At 42.4% G+C, this 19242-nt stretch overlaps 1 protein-coding gene across 1 annotated transcript in view; it reads left to right on the forward strand.

Moving 5' to 3' along the window:
* TNFSF13B (TNF superfamily member 13b) overlaps positions 1–10388 on the forward strand; it is a 33018-nt gene extending 22630 nt beyond the window's left edge. Inside the window, 4 exon segments of the mRNA XM_079137502.1 lie at positions 6611–6723; positions 6811–6897; positions 6899–6962; positions 9803–10388. Of these exon segments, the coding sequence (XP_078993628.1) occupies positions 6611–6723; positions 6811–6897; positions 6899–6962; positions 9803–9903 (365 nt within the window). The 3' untranslated portion in view covers positions 9904–10388.
* The last annotated feature ends 8854 nt before the right edge of the window (positions 10389–19242 follow it).

The following is a 19242-nucleotide window of genomic DNA, read 5'->3' on the forward strand; positions in this document are numbered from 1 at the left end:
TGATGCAATGCAAAAGAAAATAAATGTCTTGTAAAAAAATAAGACATGAATTAAATTGTTGGAAAATAAACTTCAGTCAATAGATATCCCTAGCCAGAATGCAAATAAGTGCTTTTAGAAATATGTGTTCTACTTCTCTTCAAGAGGACATACTAGCTCTATGATGGATGGCATTCCATTTCCCAGAATTTCAGAAACTAATAGCAAAATCCTTCTAAAAGCAAGAACAGCTGAATGCTTGTCTAGTTGCCATAGTATACCATCATTTTGAATTATTATATGTTTGAAGTTGAATTAGTTCATTTAATAAGCATTTACTTCATGTCTGCAGTGGGCTAGTCATTTTAAGCCTTGAGGAATCAGCAGGGAACCAAACGCAAACAGTTCTTTGAGCTCAGGGAAGTTAGGATCTAAGGTAGGTGTTATTTTGAGGGGACAAAAGCTGTCCTTGGTTAGAGCAGCAAGTCCTATTACCAGACCATGAAGGCAGCCACACTCGACGTCATCTTGGTGTTTTACCACAACACCATGCATCCCGTGAATTCTAAGTGCCTTGGGTACATGGCCTCATTTAAAGAAAACCGAATGCTATTGTACTGCAAGCTTTTCACTGAAGTTGTCCTGGGCACAGATAGGTAGAGGTGATCTTGCCTTTGTTACCCACCATGAAGGTGATCTTTGGCTGTCTGCCAATATGGCACTGAGGGTTTTCAGGTAAGGAAAAGTTTCCCCAGAGCCCTTGTTTGGGAAAAGCACCCAGACCTGTCCCTTTTCATGCTCTAGATGTGATGTTACCGTCTGGGGGTACTGGGTTCATTGCCTCTGTTCAGCAAGAATTGAAGAACTGGACATAGAGCCAGCAAGCAAGCAGCAGATTCATTGCAAACATGACAGACAGACTTCTCTGAGAGAAGGGACTCCGGAGCTGGGAGTGGCGGAGTTTCGGCCTGTTCTTTTTATGGCCCTTGGAATTTCCTCCTTTCCTTATCTCCTCCTCGTCCACACCCTTCCATTGTTATAGATGGGTACCCCCTCTTTCCACACCTCTGTTCAGTTTTTCTGTTGGATCCCTCCTTAGAAGCATGAGTGTGGAAGTGTCTGATTGGGTCCCACCCTTGGGTCCGTGAGTGCTTTCGTCAAGCAGGAAGTTGACCTCATCCGAAGACACTCTGTGTGCTCCTTTGTTCTGGCCCGGCCCCAACCTCCTCACTAGCCATCTTGCCCTGGCCACCGAAGCCCTTCTATAGCTCCCTCAGTGACAGTGGTGGACGTGGCTCCTGGGAGTGAGCACAGACCAGAACAAGTGTTCCCAAAGACCAGCCATGCATCTCTGCCCAGCGGGCACACTCCAGCCTTCCTGCCTCCCCTTCCCTTGCCCTAGTCTCCCTGGCACTGTCCTCCCTAACTATGAAATGTGAACTGGAAGCATCCCCTGAAGGAACTGTTGCTCATTTTAACTTGAAATCACAGTGCAGCTTGTTTTGTTTTAGCATCTCTGGTTCTTTAACTCCTTAGAAATATGAAGAAAATTTGTGGTTCTTTTTTATATTCTTACATCAAGAATCTTATTTGGAGTGGGAATATAAATTAGTTCCACCATTATGGAAGACAGTATGGAGATCCTTCAAAAAAATAAAAATGGAACTAGCCTATGATCTAGCAGTCCCATTATTTTGTATCTATCCAAAGGAAATGGATTCAGGATTTCTGCATTGATTACAGCATTATTTATAGTAGCAAGATAGGGACCGACTTGAGTGTGCCTCAGGGGAGGAGATGAATGGAGGAGGGTGAAGTGGATCCCATACACAACTGCCTGCTCCGCAGCCACTGCAGAGGAGGGAAATCCATCACTTGTTACAACACCGATGAACCTGAAACACAGTGTGTAAGTGCAATAAGCCAGGACCAGAAGACAAATGCCACACGATCTCATTTATATGTGGAATTCAAAGTTGTCCAGCTCACACAGTAGAACGGTGGCTACCTACCGAGGCTGGGCTGGAGGCTGGGGAGAAGTGGGTCAAAGGTGCAAAGCTTCACAGGAGAAGAAGGCTCCAGAGGTCTGTGACTCATCCTGGTGACTACGGTGACAACAGATCACCTTGAAAAAGACAAAGAAAGCACGTTTTAGGTGATCTCTCCACACACACAAAGAACAACTGTGCAAGGAAATGAACATGTTAACTAGCTTGATTTACCCATCCCACAATATACATATTTTTCAAGACATTATGTTGTTCACAATAAATATATATGGTATTTTCTGTCAGTTAAAAGTACCTCTTACTTGGGGACCGTTCAGATCGCCGGTCCACCTTGTGGATGGTGTGAAGCGGGCTGGCACCTCCAACTCTGCAAAGATGACAGACTCGAGGAGGCCGCGTCCCTGGCTGCTCCGTGGAGTGGAACCAAGAGAGCAGACAGGCAGCTTCTTGGCATGGCGGGTGAACAGAAAAGTGGACTGAATATTTAAGACTGACTGAGCATTTGAAGCAGCTCGGGACTCAGGAGGCTGGACATAGTGAAGTGAGGAAGAAACCTCCAGTGGCACAGCCAGAGCACCAGCCTGAGCCCCCTCCCACGAGCGGAGCAGTGGAGGGTTAAGGGAGTTCAAGGAACCCGCGTTTTGGGAGGCCCGGGGCTGGCTGTCTGGGTACAGAGGGTTTAGAGATCAAGGACTCTGCCCCGCGAACCTGAAGGACTCGCTGCAGTGTCTGTGTGTGGGGAAAGAGGCCACCAACGCCCCAGTGGCCTGCAGAGGACCAAGGAAGGACCATTCTGCAGCTGCTGCTTGCTGGGCAGTCACTGAGGAAGCTGATTCCCTGCATTTGGACCGACACACAGGCCCAGTAAACACGCTGCACAGTACAGAGTGTGCTTAAGTGACCAGGAGAAACCAGAGGGGAGAGAGGTTCACACTGGGGACACTGGTCGTGAAAATCCACCTAGTTCCACCGCCTCCCATCCGACTGCTCGCAGGACCTTGCAGGACCAGCTGGGAGAGACGCACCTGGCCAGACTCGGGTCAGTGCGGGCAGGAGACTGAACCTGAGACCAGAAACGTGGTGTCCGACGGTGACAAATGGAACTGAGAACTGGGTCCCTATCACACGAGTGGAACCGAGGGCAGATCCCTGGGGTACGGTTATCCAGCTGGACCAGCAAGTACGAGGCACTGGAGGTGCCGTTTAAAATCTCCAGGCCAACTGGCACCCAGTGAAGAGCCCGCCTAAGCCCAGACCCTGCCTCCATCAACTCTGCATAAGGGTTCAGCTCTCGCCCCAGCAATCCAGAGGGGCAGCGTCACACTCCACATGACCCACCTAAAACTGCTGAAAAGAGAAAGGATGGTATAAGAAGTGAAATCGAGAGAAAATATAGGAAGTGAAAGATCACTTCAGTAAAGAGGAAGACATTCTGGAAAAAAAAGCAGAAATACTCAAAATGAATGACTCAATAAACCAAATTAAAAATTCAATAGAAAGCATCACCAAAAGACTAGACCACTTGGAAGACAGAACCTCAGGCAATGAAGACAAATATAATCTTCAAAATAGAGTTGATTATGGAGAGATGTTAAGAAACTATGAACAGAACTTCCAAGAACTAATGACATGAAAAGATCAAATTTAAGAGGCTTATAGGACCCCAAATGTACAAAATCACAACAGGCCCACACTAAGACACATCATAATGAAAATGCCTAACATACAGGGTAAGGATAGAATTTTAAAGGCTATGAGAGAAAAATATCAGATTACATATAAAGGGAAACCAATTTGGATCTGAGCTGATTTTTCAACCCTGACCCTCACAGCTAGAAGGTCCTGGAATAACATATACCAAGCTCTGAAAGAAAATGGACGCCAACCAAGAATCCTATGGCCAGCCAAATTAAACTTCAGATTTGAAGATAAAATAAAAACCTTCCATGACAAGCAAAAGTTAAGAAAATTTTCACCTAGAAAGGCTGAACTATAGAACATTCTCAACAAAATATTCTATGACGATGAAATGAAAAAAAAAAGTGAAAACCAGCAAAGGGAGACTACACTAAAGGAATAATCAATCTAAGGAGAAACTAATTCAAATTAAAAACTAGAATAAACGAAAGTGACTGGGAACACAAATCATATCTCAATAATAACCTTGAAAATTAATGACCTAAACTCATCAATCAGAAGACACAGACTGGCAGATTGGATTAAAAAAAACACCCAACAATATGCTGCCTCCAAAAGACCACCTCATAGGCAAAGCCATCCACAGACTGAAGGTGAAAGGATGGGAAAAAGCATACCACTCACACAGATTACGTAAACAAGCAGGGTTTTCTATCCTCATATCAGATAAAGTGCACTTTAAGCCAAAGTTAATCAGAAGGGCACGAAGGACATTTCTTACTATTTAAGGGAATTATGCAACAACAACACATAACAATCATAAATATTTATGCACCAAAGAGTGAAGCATCTATGTCCTCAAACCAACCCTTCTCAATTTCAAGAATCAACTAGACCATGACGCAATAATACTGGGTGACTTAACATGCCTCTGTCACCACTGGACAGGTCCTCCAAACAAAAACTAATAAAGAGCTGTAGAATTAAAGAATACAATTGATAATTTAGGCTTAACATATATAGAATATTTTATCCATATTTTATCCATGACTGAACACTTTCTTCTCAGCAGCACACGGATCCTTCTCTAATATAGACTATGTTATGCAAAGCTATTCCATATGTTGACATACAATTGTAATATGACCTTAATATAATTTTAACATTGTGGGGTTGTTTTGATACGCTGTCTTTCCATTGATATTAATTTTGTGTTCTTGCTTTTTCTTGATTAGTTTGTTTGATTTTTATCAAATTTTAGCTGTAGTATTTCTTCTCTATTTCATATATTTCTGCTTCTACTCTTATTATTTCCTTCCTACTACATAATTTGAAAATAATTTGATTATTATTCTGGCATCTGATACACATACTTTAAGTTACAAATGTTCATCTGACTACAGTTTCATCCCAGAGAGCCTGATATTTTAAGCCTTTATTATCACTTAGTTCAAAGCACTTTTTATTTACTTTTCTTGAGCTTTCTTCCTTAACCTCTGAGATAGTTATATGTGTGCCATTTAATTTTGAAATAGTGGTCATGTGGGGGTGGGGTTCTACATATCTTAAGGTGATTGGATTTCTTTTTTCTTTTCTTTTTTTTTTTTTTTTTTTTTTTTTTTTTTGTGGTGCTGGGGATTGAACCCAGGGCCTTGTGCTTGCAAGGCAAGCACTCTGCCGACTGAGCTATCTCCCCAGCCAAGGTGATTGATTTCTAATGTAATAAATCATGCAGGTCACAGTCTGCATGATTTCAAATTTAAAACAAAGTAATGGAAATGATTTTTATATGGATTGTATTGGTTACATACATATCAGGACTGATCAAATTGCATACTCCAAATATGTACATTTTATTGTACTTCAGTTTTCCCTCAATAAAGCCATGGGGGAAAAACAAAACAAACCAACAAACTCACTCTGCAAACCCTGTCAGCTGCCTGTCGCACCGAACCCCTTGTGAAGATCCCTGGGAGGAAACTCTGCAGCCTCAGCCCCAGCAAAGTTCTTTGCTTGAACTTCTGGCACATTCTGTTATTCATCTCGTCCCCTCTGCCATGGCCAAGTGGAGTGTGGAGACCCTGTGGCTTGGCATGGCCAGTTAGACGGCACATTTTAAACACCGCAGTTTCATGTCACTGTCCTGTCCTTACACTGCCATCTCTGTAACCTTCCGCCCCCTGATTTGCTACCATTTTGTTTACACCTCCAGATCTCCCACCCTAACACCAATATTGACCTAATGGGGCTGCGAGGAACCCAGGGAGCTCAGCCGAGCACAGGGAAGGAGTGTCCTGTCTCGACACTGGCTGTGGGTGTCTGAGATGCCCAGACTTGTTCTGGCTCACTGACTCTGGACGCTTGCCTGCTGCTCTGGGGCTGCGTTTCCTGCCTGACCCTCCATCTGACCTTGAGCAATGCCTCCTGTCACTCCCCATGTGCCCCCAGGGCAGAGAATGAGAAGTACCTGAATCTGATGCTAAGATCACTGGAGCGCCTGCCCTTGCGGGCCGGCTGTGGCACCCCAGGACCCCTCCCCTGTGCGTGGCTGCTCTCTGCTGCCAGGCGCAGCAGGCTGGTTTCCTCCGTCCCTTCTGCTGAACTCTTCACGACTCCTCCCTGCAGTCAAAGGAAAATCTCTACCAGTGTGCTCTTAGAGGATTCGTGTCCCAGTCTGGGCTTCAAACTCTGCCCTTCAGACCAGCCTTTATCATGAAAGAGGTGAAATTCAACACGACGACACGATGACAGGAAGTCACACACTCCCATGGTGCTGGCTCTCAGGTCCCTGAATCTGACATGCACCCAGGTCAGTGCCTAAGAGGTCAGAGCATCTGCTGGGGTGCTGTGACTCGTCTTCTCTCCCTCTTTCACAATTTTTTAGTAGATGAAATTCTACGTTTCAGATTTAGGTGAGCAACTCCATGGAGGTGAAAACGACCTTCCTCAGGTTCCTCTCTTAAGACTAATTCTCTTCCTTGTAGGATCTTACACATTTGTTCCATGGCTTCTCAGCTTTAAAAGAGGAAGAGCCCTGGAAGAAAAAGAGAATAAAATAGTGGTGAAAGAAACCGGGTACTTCTTCATATACGGCCAGGTAGGTTCGGACCCTGGTCCTGCGTTCACTGCCCCACGCCTCCCATCCTGTGCGCACGCTTGACTGTGTTCTTTGGTTGTTTCTCAGGTTTTGTACACTGACAGCACCTTTGCCATGGGACACCTAATACAGAGGAAAAAAGTCCACGTCTTTGGGGACGAGTTGAGTCTGGTGGACTCTGTTCCGGTGTATTCAGAATATGCCAGAAACACTACCCAATAACTCCTGCTATTCAGCTGGTAAATAACATTCTCAGACATGCTTGCTGTGGTATGCAGACAGGCTGTGCTGAATATCTGAGCTACCCAATGCAGAAAAGAATGGACGGGGCCCATAAATAGAAAAAAGACAGACATTTCTCAGTACACTGTTTTATCTTGTAGGATGAGCCAGTCTGTTTCAGTTGAGATGCTTGGATTCATACTAATAGTCAGAATTTTTTTATATACATTTGGACAGCAGAGCAACTTCATGGAGCTCTATGTTGAGAGTATCCCAAGATGTATTTTCTTCAGTTTTAACCATGACAATAACTATGATAATACCTACCAGTCACAGAGAGATCTCCATCTATCAGGCCCTCTCTCTGGGTGTCAGACACTCTCACCTGGGTTAGGGAGAAGGAAGCTAAAGCACAGAGACGTAACATAACTCCACCCAGGTTGCACAGCTTCAAAGCTCCAGAACTTGGTTTAAGCCCATCTAGGCTGGCTCCACCATGGAAGCCAGCAAAACTCTTACCTGCCAGGGAAGAATGGCCTAAGTTGGGCATAGTGCAAAAGTTCAGGCTGCCCAATCTCTCACTTTCACACAGGTTGCTTCTGTTGCCAAGGACACCCAGCAGGTGACTTTGGGACTTGAAAGTGTAGCAGCAACCCTGCCTTTGAACTCAGGAGAGACCAGGGCCACAGGAGAGGTGGGCTCTGCTAACAACAACCTGGGTGGGCTGTTTTATTTCAGGAGGGTGAAATATCAAGTTCATCAAGGCTGGTTTTTGAAAATGTGCTCACGCTCAACATATTTATTCCTCTTGAGTGATTTTGACAAATCCGTTCAGAGCCCCTAGGAATGTCTTTGGCCTCAGGCAAGTTACTGGGAATGGCTCGCAGTGTAGAACACGGGATTGGGAAGTACTTGAAGTATTTCAAAGGCGTTCCAAATGAATACCCAATCAATCAGTTAGAAACTAAGGACAGTGGCACATAGTGACAGAATTGGTGGACAGCTTCAGTGGAAGCTTCAGGAGGAAGTCTGTGGAATTGGAATTCCCTAATTTTTCATATGGGCAGCTTTCTTTGTGCCCAGTGCTGACCAGCATTTTGATATTGCAAAACATTTATAAATGTCAGGGCCACTCCTGTCTTATCTATTTATATGCATTAGTACTTGGTGTTTCACAACTAACTCTTCTTAAAATTTTCTAATCATCTGTTCATCTCACATGTACTTCCTGGGAGAGTGTGCTGCCGGAGTGCCTGGGTGCCTCACTGTTGAAAAATGATGACTCAGTGTCACACAGGAGCTCTAAGAAGCTTCAGGCTAGCGACTTTAATGTTTTCGGTTGAATTTGTTCAAAGTTATTAAAAACTGCATGATAGTGTGCAAGTGCACAAACTGCTTCCGTAGTGACCTGAACACGTTGGAATGGTCAGCTTAAGAAACCCAACGAAGCGCCAAGAACCACTAATGTACCCAGAGCTGAGTCTTACTCATTATTTCATTAGTAAATTGAATGTGATTATTGTAGACAATGTAACTGCCAACTGTTAATTGGAAGAGCAGAAATAGCCCAAAACAGTGTCAGAACTTTACATGAAACCTATATTATTCACTTTCAGTCTTTGGGGTTCTTATTAATCAGTGCTCTGTGAGCTATTGCCTTTATATGATAAGCACAAATGTTTTCAATAAATGAACCTGATCTTTTTTTCTAATTTCCCTTTCAACTACTTCCGATAGTCAATCTTCAAATGCTTTTAAGATTCTAGAAAGTATATTCACTAACCTATGAATTTCTGGACGTTGTTGTCTGTCTTGGCCCATTATCAAGACCTCAGGGACGGGCCGCCGTCACCTCCATCACTGCTCCCCGCCTGCTTGGAAGGGTGACAGGCACATAGTATGTGTCCAATAGACAAACGCTGGTGTGGGTGGACCCAGGAGACCAGGCGCCTGGAGCCTTAGGTGGAGAAGATGTGTCTATGGAGTCAGTTTCACTGTGTGCTACTGACGCAAGGCAGCCCCTTTCTAAATGGTTACTTCAAAGTCTTCTCCATTTAGAGACTAGCTACTTTGTTTATTTTTTCCCCTCTTTCCTCCATATTCTTTTGCATGAAGACCAACAATTACCTGACATTTGACTGTAGTTCTTGAATTGTACTTGTATTCTAATTCACAGGATACATCATTGTAAGTTAGGCACACAGACACCTTGGTCTTTTATAAGGAGCTAACTACTTTGTTTTCTATGATTATAAGGCAAACGTAGTTATTTAAGGAACCCTAAACATGGAAGGCTATAAAGTCCTCCAAATGACACCTAAAGCCATAGTCATCAGAGACTCTCGAGGAAAACTGCCGCGTGCTTTGCTAAGAAACAACTTAGTTTTTAAAAAATTCTAACTATTTATACTTCTATATGCACACTTAGAAATATAATTAAGACTGTGTGTATGTGATTTTTTACAGTTTTATTTAACATTATTAGAATAAGTTTCATTTTTCAATGAAATTAAGCAAAACATCTCTATGCAATAGTCTATCAAGGGTCATGCTATGATTTATTTAACTTATTTCTGAAGTTTGATATTTGGGTCCTTTTCTGAGTCTTCCTTTTATAAATGGTAGATAATAAATCCATTTGTATCTGTTGTATCTCCTCCTGTTTATTACTTTATTTTATTTCACTTTTGAGACCAATGGTGCTGTAGCTGGTTTAGAGTCTATGGGAACACCCTGAAGGGTCACTACTTATGTGAATAATTTTTCCTGAAACAATGCCATTTGCTTTAAATTCTTTTCTTTCTTTCTTCCATCATGAAACAACCACTTTAAGCTCTTGTAAATCACTCTTCCCTAGGCATTGCAAAGCTGGAAGAAGGAGATGAACTTCAACTTGCAATACCACGAGAAAACGCTCAGATTTCACGGGACGGAGATGGCACCTTTTTGGGGCGTTGAAAACTTCTGTGACCAGTTACTCTGTGTCTGTGGCTCTTCGCCTGTCTTCCTCTGCACCTCTAAGGGGAGAACATCTAACTGGAAATGCCAAAAGGGGAAAAGCAGTTACCAGAGCTTTTCTGTGAGCTGTTTGTTTTGGCTTGCTGAAAGTGGTCCAAAACAGGAAATTTAACAGACAACCACAGCCAAAGAGTGTCATGTGAATTACAAGAACTAGAGCCCATATTCAGAAAGATAGAATTAGAAAGACTTTTCAGAATAATTCTGTCTTGAACAATCTACCGCAGCTTCTTCTCTCAGAGGAAACACATGGTTCAAAGAGCAATAGTGACTTCTTCAAAAGTGATATTCCATAATTTCCCCTGGAATGTGTGCCCGCATCTGTAGGACATTGAGATATTTATGGAAAAAATCTCAGGTTTCATCTTTTCTTTTTATGTTAAAAACTCCCCTCTCTTTTTCAGTTAATATCATAGGAAGTAAAAAAAAAAAAAAAAAAAAAAAAAAAAAAAAATTTTCTAGGAATTTTGCTTTAGGTACAAGAAAAAAATAATTTAAAGTTTAATGTTTTTTTATTTTAGGTTCCAGTTAAAAGAATAAACTTAATTTTAAAAAGTTCAATTTTACACTTTTTTAAAAGTTCAATTTTAAACTTCTTAAAAAGTTTAATTTTAAATATTAAACAATTGGACTGAAAATAGGATAAATGTACTACTTAAATTTTTGCTTAGTTCAAGTTCGCAATTTTCATCTCTAATATTATCTATTACCCAGACATTTTTCACAGGAGGGAAAGAGTTTCTTCCATTGTATATGCATGTATGTATTTTTTATAATTAATTTCACTTACTTCAGACATTTTGGTGTAGGGTAATTTCAACTTATGCATATAAAGCACTAATTAAAAATAACTATGATTGCACTTATATAAAATAAAATATCCATGAGAAATTAATGAGAACATTCATGATAAAGTAATATAATTTCCCTTTATTTCTTGTTCTTCTGTTTCAAACTGCTGCTATTATAGTTCACATATCTCAGCCTTTAAAACACTTTGGTATTTGCTTTGCAGAAGATGAGGCTTCACTGAAGTCCTTAGCATCCTGGAGTTGGGAGCATGCACGTGCTCCTTGTAAAGACTACAGCGTCTCAGAGGACATGATTGTAATTTAATTTTATAAGGAATCATACTTGACAATGCCATAGTACTTAACATTTTTGTAACAGCTGCTTCCTTTGTATTTTCTCATCTTATCTCATTAACAATTAACTTGATTAAATAGTTGCCTTCATTAGTTTGAATAGTATTTGGAAAATACGCCCCAATCTACGTTAACTTTCTGTATATATTAGAATATTTTTAAAGATAATACTTCTCAAAACTAAGAAAATGATTTAAATTTTGTGTCTAAAATCAAACTTTGTTTAAATCTCTGGTTCCTACAATTTTTGCTTATTGGTTCAAATAAAGTATATTTAGCAATTCATTTTGTTTTGTTTTGCTTTGAAAAAAGTGATAGTGGAGGAGGGATTTGATGCTGGAGAAGCAGCGGGTCGCTTCCCTAGGTTTGCTGCTGACTGCCTGCCCATACCAGGACTCGGCCTTCTGCTCCTGGTCCAGCTGCATTTGTCTGGCAACCCATGTCCTCTAGTTTCCTTATGTAACTGTCACTCAAAGATCAGGTGAGATCCGCTCTGAAGCACTGTAAAGTGACATGCTAGTGGGTGACATAGAGTATCTGGAACCCTGGATGTGTTCCACATGTGCAAGAGGATCTGTTCTCATCTATATGCACTTATTACTACTGTTGCCAGAGCATCAGGTGTTTAGAGACAACATTAAGTTATGTAATAGGCTCATGTGGTATGCTATTGCAATATGCATATGCCACTATAGCTTTAAAATATTTAACATTTTGTCAGTGAATGTAGAATGCAGACACATAAAATATTTTTAATTTTATTTCCCTTTCAGTGTGAACCAGTATTGAAATATGAATCTTCTTTCCTTGTATGTATCATGAGGAAAATTATACTGTGGTTAAGTAAAAGTTTATTAAATACCAGGAACTATGATCAAGATTAGGTGAATAGAGACTGTGAGTGGGGATCTTTCTTGAGTCAGTTCACCAAGTTCCCTTCTTTCTGCCTTTCCCCAACTTACTTAAGGAAAAAAAAAAAAAAAAAAGATTTCATGCTAGGTTTTCCTATAACAAAGCATTTTTATGTTTAAATATGTGAGTCCAACAAAGACATCCTTTTGCCTTAAATCCTAAGGTCAAGAGCGGTGAGAACAGACAACTGCTTGAAGCTATTGATTTATTCTTGTGTGGGAATTATGTGAATTAGCAGAACATCCCAAGTAACTAATTTGCAGCTCTAAATGGCACTTGGAGAAATGCTCTGTGAGTCACGGTGGGAAGAGATCTTTCCCTGTGGTTGTTATAGATGCCTTCAATTATTGATAGAAGGATGCATAGATCTGTTTGCGTTCTCAAATGCGTTAGATGCACTGTGACGCACCTTTACAAAGTGGCTATGCCCTGGGCATGCTTTGCAAATCTAAACACGGCCATTGCCACACCCGGTGTTTCCACTGCTCTGTCGTCAGCGACTGTTGCTCTTCTGACTTCTAACAAGGCGTGATCTCGCCTCTCCAGCTTGGCAGGAATGCACTGTGTGCTGGTGGGCTTTCCATCACTGTGACAGAGGTGAACGACTTTCTAAGGAGAAAATGTTTGCTTTGTTAGTGGTTTCAGGTCTCGAGGCAGAACATTACAGTGGGGACACGCGGCAGGGCGACTGGCCTGCCATAAGGCAGCCAGAAGGGCTGGGTCCTGATACCCACTTCAGTGACCTTGCCTCTGCCACTGGGCCCTGGCTCCTGAAGGTTCCACCACCTCCCAGTAGTGCCGCAAGCTGGGGCCCCGCCTGCAAAACGTGGACCTTTGGGGGCCACTTGCAGATCATTACTGCGTGGTGGGGATGCTCCCTCCTGTAAGGTCTGCCTGCGTTTACTGAGCATTCTCTCCCCTGCCAGTTCGCCAGGGTCGCTGCATGTGGCTGTTCAATTCCAGCTCAGGGCCGAACCCCAGGGTATATCACAGCACATTCTCTTTGGCCATGGAAGGGCCTTGGAGTATTTCCAGTTTGTGGCTATTATGAGTAATGATCCTGTGAATGTTTCTTAAAATATTTTGGGGAACCCCATGCACTTGTGTTCTTTTGAATGTGGATCTGGCAGTGGAAGTTTTGCTACATAAAAATACATGTTGAACTTCAGGAGATGCCAACCCAAATGACCCGCGGTTTGCAGAACATCCAACAACCAGGCTACAGCAAGCAGCACTCAACCTGGCTAGCGATTGCCACGTGCTCCTGTCAGGCTCCACATTTATTGGAACCTGTCATCGCCACACGCTCCTCTTTATCAGGGCCCCATTCAACTCTCCTGTTCCGCAGCATTGCCCCTGGTCCCTGGGCTAGGTGCTTCCAGAGGACTGGAAAAGAGGATTCACTACCAGTTAACCACAGACACATTCACTTCTATGAATTAATTTTGTTAATAAATTTGTTGTCTTTTACCCATTAATCATGATACACAAAGGGGCTCAGACCCTCTAAGCAGTTTCTTCTTTTAGGTTCTTCTCCTATGGTCAAGGCCCAGAGGTGAAGGGCTGGAGAGGGCAGCCAGCAGCTCTGGCCGCCGAGGAGACTCTGCTGACCTGCTCCCAGGTGGTGGGGAAGCAAAGGCAGTGGTCTTGTCAGCAGTCTGGACTTGTCTCCGGCTCCCTTGCCTTCTTCACTGCCATTATCCTGGTTGATTATCTCTGTTATTTAAAAAAGGAGGTGATATTATATTTAGGATTTTTTTTTAAAATGATAGAATAAAAATAGGAACTATTTACCAGGGGAACACTAGCATGGTTGCTCATTCAGCTCTATCTCACTGTCTCACAGCAAAATGAGCTTCATAAATACTAGGAATATGTTCAGAAGAGATCATTTTTTTCCCTGCACATCTAATTTCATGCGTGTGAAAAGGCTTTAGTAATTTGCTTTGTTATCTAACTTTAATTTTATTTTGTCTTTGCTTCTGTTTTTTAGGTCTTGCCTCAATCACACATTATATTTAAAAGTAATCACAAAGATAGGAGCCCGTGGGCTCAGATCGAGGGGTGGCTTCCTGATGAAACCTGTTTGCTGTGGTTTTGTGGTTCTGAACGGGCCAATTTAGGTTTCCTCAGTGGCCTATTACTTTGTCATTTCAGAAGACTTAAAAAACAATAACAGTACAAAGACAGTGATGTACCTGGTACACGGCAGAGCAGTCGATGGACTTTTCTGTATCACTTCTTTCATCTTACAATACAAGTGCCCCGATATCTTTCCTTCACAAATGAATATATCCACCTGGATCTATTTTAAATGATTTAGGAGACATTGGTTAGACCACTATCTTTAGGATTGTATTTATAGCAGAAAAATGTCTCTTGTGAGATTTTACCTATGTCTGTATGTAGGTGTGCATATGTGTGTGTAGGCAGGTATGTGTCTGTGGCATTAGAAATCTTACAGCAGGCAAACATTCTTCTCCTGAGGGGCTGATTGTGTCCTCATGTGGTGACAGGCACGGACGTGGTCCCTGAGGACTTCCTGTCAGTGTCCTATCCACATCAGGGCCTGACCATGCTCTCTGGTTATTAGCAGGTGCGAAGGGAGATTCAGCCTGTTATTAATTCTCAGATCTGAGATGAGACAGTGGCATTGGAAAGACAAACAGGAGGATCACAGGCCTGGGAGAAGGCAGGATTCTCCACCTCTGAGTTCAGAGGTGATGTGATTTTAAAACGTTTGACTGTTCAATTTGAAATAATTTAGGCTTTTAGAAATCTGGAAGAACTAAAAACAGCACAAAGAAGCCTCTTATATTCTTCATTTTACATTCACCAATTATTAACATCTTATAGTTCAGGATCAAATACGGAGAGTAATGCTGATACATCCCTTAAATAAAGTTGAGACTTTATGGAAATCAACCACAAGCCGTCATAAGGCAAAATTTAATATTAAGTATCTGGTTTTATGTCAGTTATGGTCTTTTCACAGAACTTTTCATGAACTGAAAACACTATTAAAAAGTAGATAATATGCATTGAGAAATTAGGGTAGAAAAAAAAATCATTCTAAATAATTTTTGGTATGGAAATGGGAAAATATTTAAAATTATTGATAATGAAATACATCACAAGAAAACCCTTAAAGTACAGTAAGATTTGTATTTATATAATTTTTATGAACTTAAATGCTTATATTAGAAAAGAAGAATGGCTAAAAATTATAAAACTAAGAATCCATAGCAAGAACCAGACAGAACAAGAGCAAGATAAAAGGAAAGCAAACAACAAGAAAAACCTAAATGAATAAAAGTAGAAGAAGCAATTAAAAATAATAAGAGAAATTCAGAAAAAAATATGAAGGTTAAAGACAAAAGATCAAGGCCAAAAATAATTTCTCTATAGACAAAAAATTTGATAAAATATTGGTAATATTTCAAACAAAAATCCAGAAAGGTAACTAATTAGACTTTAACATGGGGACAAAACTCTAGATGCAGAGATGAAATGGTCTAGAAAATATTATGAAAAAGTTTTGATAATGAACTTTGAAATACATGAAAGACAGATCTTAAAAAAACAAAAATTGCTAAAACTAATCAACAACAACAAAAAAATAGACAAGAATGAATATTTTAAGATAGCCATCAGAGTGGGAATCATCAGCATAGATGAAGCCTCCCTAGTCTGAAAATGTTCCAGAATCTGGGATGTTCCAAAACCCACAGGCTTTGAGTTGCAGTTTTGATGTCTCAAGCGGACAGTCCCACACCTGGCCACATGAGCTGAGACCAGCCCAGTGCAGGTGTGCTGGGAACATTGCACAGACTACCCCAACCTGGGTGGAGAGGTGCCCACCAAACTGAGTGGATGGTGTGTTGGGACAGGTTGACATATTTAACTCCATGGAAATGTATAGGCCAGGCTAATGTGGGCAATGACTAATGGACTCCATTTCACCTTGAAACTCCATGTTCCCTAGGGAAATGGGGTAATGCCCCACCCCCTGTACCTGTCAACAGTTGCTTTAGCATGACTTGTTTGGCAATACAAAATGACGAAATGGCAATTCCTGTATAATGAAAAATTGTTCTCTTTTTGAGTCCTAGTTTCCTAAACAATGCACCATGTGAACAGTGATGTCAACAGTGGTTGTCTAGATGTTAGTAACCATTCTTTAGTTCATACCTAAGTAAGGTCATTTTGACCCACTTCCCCCTCTGCTGATGATTTCAGATCCCATGATGTTAGTTTGTAATTTTAAATCATAGCAACAGACACTTTCAATTGATGTACTGACTTATGGTATAAAACCACCTGCAACCCTATGGTCGGGGCTGTTCTCCCAATAGCCATTTTTGGGGCGTTGTGTGAGATAGTCAGCTGGCCAGCTTAATAAAGACTCTCAGATTTGGACTTCTCAGTGGTGATCCATTTGATCTTAAGTTGCACCTCATAACAGTGTGAAGATCTAAATCCACCCCAGGACAGCTCATTCCTGTGTAAATATGTATAAATATTGGAAAATTAAGTAAAAAGTTCAACTCTTAAAGATGCCTGCTGCCAAGCACACAGGACAAGGATACTTAACTAGCAGTTTACAATTTGCACAAAAAGAAGTGGTCAGGCCAAGAAATGCAAATTCTGCCAAGCCTTCAGTGGGCAGATTATTTCAGTTTTATGTAATTTATTTTAGATAATCAAAACTCTGATTCTTAGTAAAATATATCAGTGACAGCAATACAATAGCAAAGGAGAAAATCAAATGATCATCTCCTCAGTAAAGTTCAGAAAAATATTGGTACAACTCAATATTTATTTATGATAAACACTTTCACTGGGAATAAAGAAAACTTCTTTCATGGAATAAGGCAAAAATTCTTCTGCAATCAGAATAAGACTGCATTAGATTGAAGGGCCCAGGAATTTGTGCATTTATTCAAATATTTGTTGAATGCCTACTATATATCAGCCATGTTCCCAGTAATTTCTCAGTGGAGAGGAATGTCAAAAAATGAACAGGAAAATAGTGAAACATGGGTATTTGGGTGGTGACCAATATCATGGGGTCCTGCTCTGCCTGCTCCCCTTAGGACAACCTCCATGCCTCCATTCAAATGAGAGGAGCCCGCTGATCCTCCTGTAGGTATTCCCATAGGGAGGGAGTGTGTGGTGGGGTCCCGATGGCCTACCAGGGCAGAGGACATCCTCAGTGTGGACAGGTCTGGCTTAGGCAGTTGGATGGGAAAGAAAACATAACCATGTTTAATTTGCATTTCCAATAAGGACTATTGCAAATACATTGCAATTTGACTCTTGGAAATTAAACAAATTCTTTAATTTTTTTTTTTCTCAAGTGTAAGCCTGAAAATTGAAAGGCTTCCAGATGAGAGTCCAAAATGTCACAGTAAAAATGAACCAGCTGTTTCTAAAACAGCATCCCCTCAGCCAGCCATGGAAGGTGACCTGCAGCTTCACATGGAGACCTGCAAGGGGCCCCTTCAGTGTCTGAAACCCGCATCTCCTGTAGCAAAACTTTCTAATTGTGTGTGTGTCTCTCTCTCTATATATATAGACACACACATAGAGAAAGTGTGTAAGCACGCACTTGTGCACTTGGCTACAGTGGAAGTGGGGATTATTGCTCACATGGAAGACACGATAGCTTTATTGAGAAGGTTCCAATTTTGCCAGTGGCCTCACTCATGGGATTGTGTGTGGGCAGCTACCAAGGGTTCCTGCTGAGAAGGGGCATGAGCGGGGGTGAGCGGAAGGTGGAGCGCACCACGTGAACACACTTACCCAGTTGTACAGCAAGTTAGGTAACTTACCTAAAGGTACGAGGAACTTTGCAATTAGAGTCCAGGGAAGGAAGAAACAGCGGAAGGAAGACGTGACCAAAGAAAGAACCTTTCTTGAGAAAAATCTGGGAGCATCTCCCGAGGGAACACTGGCAATGTCATCTGACTTTCTAACGGACTCGAGTTTTTAGGCGGTCACAGCACAGCGCAGGCTTCCCGGGCCCTTACCCTGCTTCCTGAAGGTAATGCCTGACTAAATCACGCGGGTCCCAGCGAAGACACTGACGCTGGCCCTCGCTGCTGGCTGAACCCCACCTTCGTTCGGACGCCCTGAGATCTTCCGCCCAAATCCTTCTCGTGTCCCGGAACGCAGGCCGCGCCCCTGGGCGCATTTACTATCCCGTCTCCTCTGCACCCCCTGGTGGGGCGGATCCTGCTCCCCGTGTTTCGCGACCTTGACAGTCCTGAGGCGCGTCCGCCGGGCGTTTCGGGGCGCGCCCTTGCTTGGGGTTGCCGGGTATTTCCCTCCTGGTCACAGCTCCTGGTGCTCGTGCTTTGGAGGAAGCGAGCGGCGCAGGACCGACGCCCTGCTCACCAGTCAAACCAGGGCACAGCACACCGCTCCCGGCGGCGCTCGGAACGTTCCCGAGGGGTGACTTCCGAACTCAGGTCTGCCGCGTCGCGAAACCGCCTGCCGGCTCCTGCGCGTTCACCTGAAGCCAGGCGGGGCGCGGCGCGGGTCCCGCATTCGCCCGTCGCACGCCCGTGCAGCCACCAGGGGGCAGCACTCGACAGCGCGGGCCCACCACCTGGCTCTCTCTCCAGTCCAGCTAAGGCAACATCAAAGGCGATCGAGTCAGGATTGGAAGGCGGTGAAGACCAAGCAGCGCTGGACCTTTGTATCCAGCTTTGACCTCCAGCTGTATACCTGAGGGCTGTGTCTCTCTTGGAGTCCCCAGGACAAAGGGGAGGAAAGTCGACAAGGAAGTTCAGAGAACAGTACTCCCTAAATTGGTGCAGGCTTAGCAAGAACCTTTCCTGATACCTCCCCAACAGCATGAATTTACCAGGAGATGAGTAATGGGATTTGTCCTTGACTGCACTTATTTTTTTTTTCTGATTCTTCCGAAGTCTTGACTTCCTAATCCCTTCCCAGATATACAATCCTTTTTTATCTTCATCTACAGCACATCCTGGATCAGTGTAAAATGACATCCGTCATTAAATCTATTAATAATGTATTCTGACACCTACATGCAGTACATATTTGACTACTTTGTTTTAACGTTTTTAAACTATCGCTCAGTCACTACACTAAATCTATTTCTTCTTTTATCTAATTTTTTAAATTGATAGGCTTTTTTTTTTTTTTTTAAACTGAGCTTTGGGATCTTGGGAAATACTGAGCAGAAGACACA

Source organism: Sciurus vulgaris (genome assembly GCF_902686455.1).
Source record: "Sciurus vulgaris genome assembly, chromosome: 4".
NCBI lineage: Eukaryota > Metazoa > Chordata > Mammalia > Rodentia > Sciuridae > Sciurus > Sciurus vulgaris.